The 8,926-nt window shown below is 37.8% G+C and overlaps 1 protein-coding gene across 3 annotated transcripts in view; it reads left to right on the top strand.

Annotated features, from left to right (window-relative positions):
- Window positions 1-8,926, top strand: part of GOSR1 (golgi SNAP receptor complex member 1) — a 39,389-nt gene that overhangs the window by 16,989 nt on the left and 13,474 nt on the right. For all 3 annotated transcript variants that reach the window (XM_010861365.1, XM_010861364.1, XM_010861366.1), the window contains exon 6: window positions 1,835-1,909. In XM_010861365.1, coding sequence (XP_010859667.1) covers window positions 1,835-1,909 — 75 coding nt within the window. The remainder of the gene's footprint in view (window positions 1-1,834; window positions 1,910-8,926) is intronic.

Below are 8,926 nucleotides of genomic sequence, written 5' to 3'. Positions count from 1 at the left end.
GAAGGAATGATGCTCAAGCTGAAACTCCAGTACTTTGGCCACCTCATGCGAAGAGTTGACTCATTGGAAAAGACTCTGATGCTGGGAGGGATTGGGGGCAGGAGGAGAAGGGGACGACAGAGGATGAGATGACTGGATGACATCACCAACTCGATGGACATGAGTTTGAGTGAACTCCGGGAGTTGATAATGGACAGGGAGGCCTGGCATGCTGTGATTCATGGGGTCGCAAAGAGTCCGACACGACTGAACAACTGAACTGAACTGAATCTTTTGATATAGATATAAATTATTAGTCCCACTTTATAAAACTAGGTATTAGGAGTCTTGTTTGAGGTTTACTGGTTCATGGACTTCCCAGGTGGCTCAGTGGCAAAGAATCTGCCTGCCAAGCAGTAGACATGGTTTCAATCCCATTCCTGGGTTGGGAAGATCCCCTGGAGAAGGAAATGGCAACCCCCTCCAGTATTCTTGCCTGGGAAATCTCATGGACTGAGGAGCCTGGGTGGGTTCCGTGGGGTCGCAAAAGAGTCGGACATGACTGACCAACTAAACAACATTAGTCTTCCAAGTCCAGTGTGGTACTGGTTATATTGTGCAGCTTTCCCTGGTGTTTTCTTTCCTGCTGCGCTTTGCACATTAGAACCTGCCCTCAGGTCGTGGTTTACTTTAACGGCATGACCCCCTTTTGTCTCACTGCAGTATGTGTGCAGTTACTTGAATTTTTTTGTTGTGGTTCTTGATACTTTGTAAGTAAAGAACTGAAACATGAAAATGTTGGTAGTAATGATACAAAGCATTTTCTTGTAAATTGTAATGAACTCAAGCCAGGATAGAAATCCTGAAGTACTCCACAGTTGGCAGATCTGTAGCTTCCCTTTAGGGAAACATTCCCTTTCAGTGGCTTCCCTACCTCATGTGCTGTGTCGTAATCAATCAGGAGTATTAGTCCCACTTGGGGAAAATAAAGACAAGAGGAAATAATAGAGAAAGAAAGGAAAGGCTCTAAAAGCCCCTGCTTTTCTCATCTTTTACAGTACCCTCCCAAACCTCACTCTGCAAGATGGACGATACAAAGTTTCTTGAAGCCACTGTGTTCTTCCACACCCCATGACACTGCACATGCAATCCTTCCTTCCTGAAATAATCCTCCACTTTTTACAACTGTAAATTATCACTTGTTTTGTAGGGTATCCTTTATGGATTTTCTCTGCTTAAGAAGGTTTCTGTATTTCTCACAAGCTCTCTAATCTACCTTCTGCCTTATAGTAATGACTACTCTTTTCTTTTGTATATAAATATTATAGTATTTATGTAGTATTATAGTAATAGTTCCTATTACACTAAAATAAAATTAAATAATTTATGTACCTGTCTAAACTGTGAACAACTCATGACTAAGTAGCATGTTTTACTGTTAAAATGTGTGGTACCTAAGAGATGTTGAATAAATATTTGCTGAGGTAATGAATAAACAAATGAATGAATGTATATTCTCTTTTCATGTACTTTAGTGAGTTGGACTTTTTGGCAACTGGTACAAAATACACATTTTTAGAAGTTATCAAATGTATATATAAAATGTAAAAAAGGAAAAGTAAGATTTTTGTCTAAGAATGTTAGATTATTTTGGTGAAAGATAAATTCTTAAACTAGAAAGGCATGCATATTTATCTATCATAGATGCCGTTTTTAAAAGGAGATAAAAAGGATTATACATTTTAGTTGTATATGGAGAGGCTCAATTTGTCCACTTTGGATATTACTGGAGTAATCATTTAATCCTTTTTTATAGTGTCTGCCAACAAACGTTCTAAAATTTTCTTTCTTCTAGGTCATATAAAAGTGGGTCTGGAGTAAACAACAGAAGAACTGAACTATTTTTGAAAGAACATGACCACCTTCGAAAGTAGGTATTATTGAATAAATACATACTATGTGGTACATACTTATTAATTTATTTACACATATAGCAGACATTTTGTGCTGTTTATTATACTGAATGCTTTACCAGTGCTAATTCATTTAATCCTTCTAATGAAAGAATTACAACTTTTCTGACCGTAATTAGGAAAGATAGGATGCTATGAAATATATACACAAAAGTCTGCATTCACATTACTTATTTGTTAATGTAATTTGTAATGTATTAGTAACTGTGAGGAGAAGGCAATGGCACCCCACTCCAGTACTCTTGCCTGGAAAATCCCATGGATGGAGGAGCCTGCTAGGCTGCAGTCCATGGGGTTGCTAAGAGTCGGACACGACTGAGCGACTTCACTTTCACTTTTCACTTTCATGCATTGGAGAAGGAAGTGGCAACCTGCTCCAGTGTTCTTGCCTGGAGAATCCCAGGGACGGGGAGCCTGATGGGTTGCCATCTATGGGGTTGCACAGAGTCGGACACTACTGAAGCGACTTAGCAGTAACTGTGAAGTGAAGTTGCTCAGTCATGTCCGACTCTTTGCGACCCCATAGACTCTAGCCTACCATAGGCTCTAGCCTACAGGCTTCTCCATCCATGGGATTTTCCAGGCAAGAGTACCGGAGTGGGTTGCCATTTCCTTCTCCTGGGGATCTTCCCAACCCAGGGATCGAACCAGGGTCTCCCACATTGCAGGCAGACGCTTTACCCTCTGAGCCACCAGGGAAGCTGTAACTGTAATATGTCTTTTGTTACCTTAATGCTTGTTTCCTTTAGCAAGTCTATTGCTCTAATACTTTGTCTACTACTGTAGGTTAATAATAATATAGATACTGACTTATATTTGCATGGCCTTATACTACTTATATATGTCAAGAAGCTTTATAAAGGGTAATTAGCCATACATCAAATTCAAAGAAAATATCTTTTCTAAGAACTCAAAATACCTAAAAACTTGGATGAACTGTGTGTATGTGTATGTATATGTACACACACACACACAAGTACACACATATATAAAAATGAATATATATTTTTATTTTAAAATAAGCCACCATACTCTATTCCTGCTTCATCTAGTTTTCTTCTGAAATATACTGGTTTCTTTAATTATTTTCTTTGTATTTTATTATAGAACTTAAGGATCAGAAAATTACTTAAACTTTCTGAATTCGGCCTCTAAACACTTGAATAGCTAATAACCATGATAGTTAAATGATATGAATTATGCTTTTGTTGCTGAATGTCATAAATAAGTCATGTCCATATGAGCTTAATGTACTATTCAATTTACTTTTCTTTGAAGATCACCACTTTAAATATAAGCTGTTGAAATCAGAACATGGGAAGATCAAGACCATTTTAGTAGAACTCTGGCTACTTCTAGTGTCAGAAAGTTTTTAGTGTTTTTTTCTTAGAATGTTAAATATTATTGATTGGCACAAGGGGGCAGTCTTTCCTAGAGTAGCTTATAGTTACTTATAGCTTTGATAGTTCTTTTTGTATTTGATAAAGACCACCACAAAAGAATTTTGCATTATATCTGAAAGTATATTAATATATTCTTTGGGTACAAAGTAAGGAATAGGATACTCAAGTAGCACAAAAATAAAGATGAGCTTGCATTAACATTTTTATATTCATCAACCCCAAAATAAGTTAAACAGAAATGCAGTTGTTTACTTTAAGGATTATTTGATGCTGAAAAGAGTTTATCAGTTGTAAATTAATATTCTTTATTTCGGAACACATGGTCATAAATTTTATATGAAAATTTTTACTTTTGCGTTCATTAGTAATTCAAAGAAAACCCTTCCCACTGTCCATTTTACAGGGGGAAAAGTACATTAATTTAGGGTCACACAGCTTAAATGATGTATTTAGGGTTATAAAAAATAGCAGTAAGATTGGCTATTAAAAGGTATTTTCCATTTTTGTTTCTCAGGTGATTTTATGTAGGATATGTGAAGTGAAGTCGCTCAGTTGTGTCCGACTCTTTATGACCCCATGGACTGTAGCCTACCAGGCTCCTCAGTCCGTGGGATTTTCCAGGCAAGAGTGCTGGAGTGAGTTGCCATTTCCTTCTCCAGAGGATCTTCCCCACCCAGGGACTGAACCCGGGTCTCCTGCAGTGTAGGCAGACGCTTTACCATCTGAGCCACCAGGGAAGTCCTATGTAGGATATACTTTACATATATTCCTTTCAGCATTCTTGTGAAAAAGTTTGTGTGTGCTCATTCTATAAAGAAAGAAACTGAGGCAGGATGAAGTTGAGTGGAGTATGAGCTGATGAACTTGAGGGGAGTTGTTAAGTTACATAATAGATTATTTTGTATTGGTATACAAGGTTTTTCTAGAGATTTCAGAAACAAATTATAAAATGCTTCCTTAATATTTCATATTCTTTATGACTCAGGTAGGTTTTTATGATTTCAATCCTTTTATACCATTTATCGAAAGAACAACAAATGGAAACTGTGATTCCTCACGTTTTCTCTTAGTATTTCTGTTTCTGCTGTAAACAAATTTGTTGACATTAAAAAAAATTTTTTTTACACCAAAATATTTGTTAAAATACTTTGAGGGGAGAAAAGAAGCAAAAACTATCTCCCCATTAAACTTGACTTCCTGTGTATATTGTTTGTAATGAAGACAGTGTGGTATTGGTGAAAGAACAGACAGACAGATCAGTGGAACAGAAGAGAAAGTCCAGAAACAGACACACAAATATAGTCAAATACTCTTTGACTATATTTGTGTAGAGTAGAGGCAGTTCTATGGAGAAGAGATAGTCTTTTGAATAAGTGGTGTGGGAACAACCGGACATTAACATGCAAAAAAATGAATATAGACACTGACCTTATACCTTTCCTCAGAATAACTCATAACAGATCATAGATCTAAATATAAAGTACAAAACTACTAGAAGTTTTACAACACAGGAGAAATTCTAGGTAACATTGGGTTTGGCAATGTATTTTTAGATGTAATGACAAAAATATCATGAACAAAAATGTTAAGATTGAATTCATTAAAATGAAAAACCTCTGCTCTTCCAAAGATGCTGTCAAGATGATGAAGTGGACTGGAAGAACATACTTGTAAAACATATCTGATAAAGGACTGTATCCAAAACACACAAAGAACTCTTAAAACTCAATAGTTTCAGTTCAGTTCAGTCACTCAGTCATGTCCAACTCTTTGCGACCCCATGGACTACAGCACACCTGGTCTCCCTGTCTATCACCAACTCCCGGAGTTTACTCAAACTCCTGTCTATTGAGTCCGTGATGCCATCCAACCATCTCATCCTCTGTTGTCCCCTTCTCCTCCTGCCTTCAATCTTTCCCAACATCAGGGTCTTTTCCAATGAGTCAGTTCTTCACATCAGGTGGCCAAAGTATTAGAGTTTCAGCTTCAGCGTCAGTCCTTCCAATGAATTTTCAAGACAATTTCCTTTAGGATGGACTGGTTGGATCTCCTTGCAGTCCAAGGGACTCTAAAGAGTCTTCTCCAACACCACAGTTCAAAAGCATCAATTCTTCAGCACTCAGCTTTCTTTATAGTCCAACTCTCACATCCGTACATGACCACTGGAAAAACCATAGCTCTGACTACATGGACCTTTGTTGGCAAAGTAATGTCTATGCTTTTTAATATACTGTCTAGGTTGGTCATAACTTTTCTTCCAAGGAGCAAGCATCTTTTAATTTAATGGCTGAAGTCACCATCTGCAGTGATTCTGGAGTCCCAAAAAATAAAGTTGTCACTGTTTCCCCATCTATTTCCCATGAAGTGATGGGACCAGATGCCATGATCTTAGCTTTCTGAATGTTGAGTTTTAAGCCAACTTTTTCACTCTCCTCTTTCACTTTCATCAAGAGACTCTTTAGTTCCTCTTCACTTTCTGCCATAAGGGTGGTGTCATCTGCATATGTGAGGTTATTGATATTTCTCCCGGCAATCTTGATTCCAGCTTGTGCTTCCTCCAGCCCAGCATTTCTCATGATGTACTCTGCATATAAGTTAAATTAGCAGGTTGACAATATACAGCCTTGATATACTCCTTTCCCAATTTGGAACCAGTCTGTTGTTCATGTCCAGTTCTAACTGTTGCTTCTTGACCTGCATACAGGTTTTTCAGGAGGCAGGTTACGTGGTCTGGTAGTTCCATCTCTTTCAGAATTTTCCACAGTTTGTGGTGATCCACACAATCAAAGGCTTTGGCATAGTCAATAAAGCAGAAGTAGATGTTTCTCTGGAATTCTCTTGCTTTTTCAGTGATCCAACAGATATTGGCAATTTGATCTCTGGTTCCTCTGCCTTTTTTAAATACAGGTTGAACATCTGGAAGTTCACAGTTCACGTACTGTTGAAGCCTGGCTTGGAGAATTTTGAGTATTACTTTGCTAGCATGTGAGATGGGTGCAATTGTGTGATGGTTTGAGCATTCTTTGGCATTGCCTTTCTTTGGGATTGGAATGAAAACTGACCTTTTCCAGCTCTGTGGCCACTGCTGAGTTTTCCAAATTTGCTGGCATATTGAGTGCAGTGCTTTCACAGCATTGTCTTTTAGGATTTGAAATAGCTCAACTGGAATTCCATCACCTCCACTAGCTCTGTTCTTAGTGATGCTTCCTAAGGCCCACTTGACTTCACATTCCAGGATGTCTGGCCCTAGGTGAGTGTGAGTGATCACACCATTGTAATTATCTGGATCATGAAGATCTTTTTTGTACAGTTCTCCTGTGTATTCTTGCCACCTCTTTTTAATATCTTCTGCTTCTGTTAGGTCCATACCATTTCTGTCCTTTATTGAGCCCATCTTTGCATGAAATGTTCCCTTGGTGTCTCTGATTTCCCTGAAGAGATCTCTAGTCTTTCCCATTCTATCGTTTTCCTCTATTCTTTGCATTGATCACTGAGGAAGGCTTTCTTATCTCTCCTTGCTCTTCTTTGAAACTCTGCATTAAAATGGATATATCTTTCCTTTTCTCCTTTGCTTTTCGCTTCTCTTCTTTTCACAGCTATTTGTAAGGCCTCCCCAGACAGCCATTTTGCTTTTTTGCACTTCTTTTTCTTGGGGATGGTCTTGATTCCTGTCTCCTGTACAATGTCATGAACTCCCATCCATAGTTCATCAGGTACTCTATCAGATCTAGTCCTTTTAATCTATTTCTCACTTCCACTATATAGTCATAAGGGATTTGATTTATGTCATACCTGAATGGTCTAGTGGTTTCCCCCACTTTCTTCAATTGAAGTCTGAATTTGGCAATAAGGAGTTCATGATCTGAGCCACAGTCAGCTCCCAGTTTTGTTTTTGCTGATTGTATAGAGCTTCTCCATCTTTGGTTGCAAAGAATATAATCAATCTGATTTTGGTGTTGATCATCTGGTGATGTCCATGTGTAGAATCTTCTCTTGTGTTGTTGGAAGAGGGTGTTTGCTATGACCAGTGCATTCTCTTGACAGAACTCTATTAGCCTTTGCCCTGCTTCATTCTGTACTCCAAGGCCAAACTTTTGCATTCCAGTCCCCTACACCTTTTCGGGGTGAGAGTTCTAGAAGGTCTTGTAGATGTTCATAGAACCATTCAACTTAAGCTTCTTCAGCGTTACTGGTCGGGGCATAGACTTGGGTTACTGTGATATTGAATGGTTTGCCTTGGAAATGAAGAGAGATCATTCTGTCGTTTTTGAGATTGCATCCAAGTACTGCATTTTGGACTCTTCTGTTGACTATGATGGCTACTCCATTTCTTCCAAGGGATTCTTGCCCACAGTAGTAGATATAATGGTCATCTGAGTTAAATTCACCCATTCCAGTCCATCTTAGTTCGTTGATTCCTAGAATGTTGATGTTCTAGGTAACATCATGTGATCATAAAACAAAATTTCTGTGCTAAATAAACCATGAAAAATGCAAGTAAAGGTATTCCTGGGACTTCCCTAACTGTCCAGTGGTTGAGAGTCTGCTTTCCAATACAGGGGATGCAGGTTCAATCTCCTGTAGGGAACTAAGATCCCACACACTGCATAGTGACCAAAAAAAAGAAAGAAGGGAAGACAAAAACAACAAAAAAAGGTGTTCCTTGGGCTACCCAGACAAGAAACACATGTGCCATAATACCAGTGTTAATGGAAGAGTGCTTGCAAATGATTTCTACATTCATCTTTGTTTTTTCGGTATTTTCCAAATGTTATCTGTAATATAAAACTCTGTTAGCACTTAGCTTTTTGTGTCCTACTGTAGCTTAATAGTATCGTTCACATGTCTTAGAAGATATTTATATAAAAGTAAAGAAGACATAGGGTCCCTCTGGTTAACTGTAAGTAGGCGGAAGACTGAAATCACCACAGTGCTTGATGTAAACTATCTCATTGGTTGGTGACAACTTCATCAGATTTTTTTTACAGTTTATAAAGGGATCAGTTTTTACATTTTATTTATTACATACTTGCTTGTTTGTTTTCTTGCTTGCTTATTCATTTACTTGTTTATTCTTTTATTCGCCTCCTCTTTTAAAAGATTCTTATTAGTTACTAACCTAAATGGTTTTGCCAAGTTCTTACATTTTGTTAAACTGCTTAAAAATATGTGCTTGAAATTTGTATCATTTGCAGTTTTGTATATTGAGGGAAATGAATTACCTTTTAAGCAGAATTACTATCTAAGTGTGGCTTTAGTGATTCCTTGGTACAGTAATTGATGACAAAATTTAGCTCATTGTTTTCAGCTAGTTTAAATTGGTTTCTTGAAAGAAACGGATACTTGTTGCTTAATCACAGACAGTAGGTGCCTCTTTGGAATACCTCTGGGCTGTTATGAAGTATTTGTTTACGAAGGATGATTCCACTTGATTATATATTATGTATCCCCAAAGGAGAGTAATTTTACATTGTTTTTACTAGATTGTGCTGTCTTTATGGTAAATGGATACATATGTCTGGGAGTTTGTTTCTACTGTAAAGCTCCCCTTTTACCAAGCTTAGCTACCTG

The sequence above is a fragment of the Bison bison genome, unplaced genomic scaffold, assembly GCF_000754665.1.
Source record: "Bison bison bison isolate TAMUID 2011002044 unplaced genomic scaffold, Bison_UMD1.0 scf7180017864472, whole genome shotgun sequence".
Classification (NCBI taxonomy): Eukaryota; Metazoa; Chordata; class Mammalia; order Artiodactyla; family Bovidae; genus Bison; species Bison bison.
This window is presented reverse-complemented; position numbering and strand designations above follow the sequence as displayed.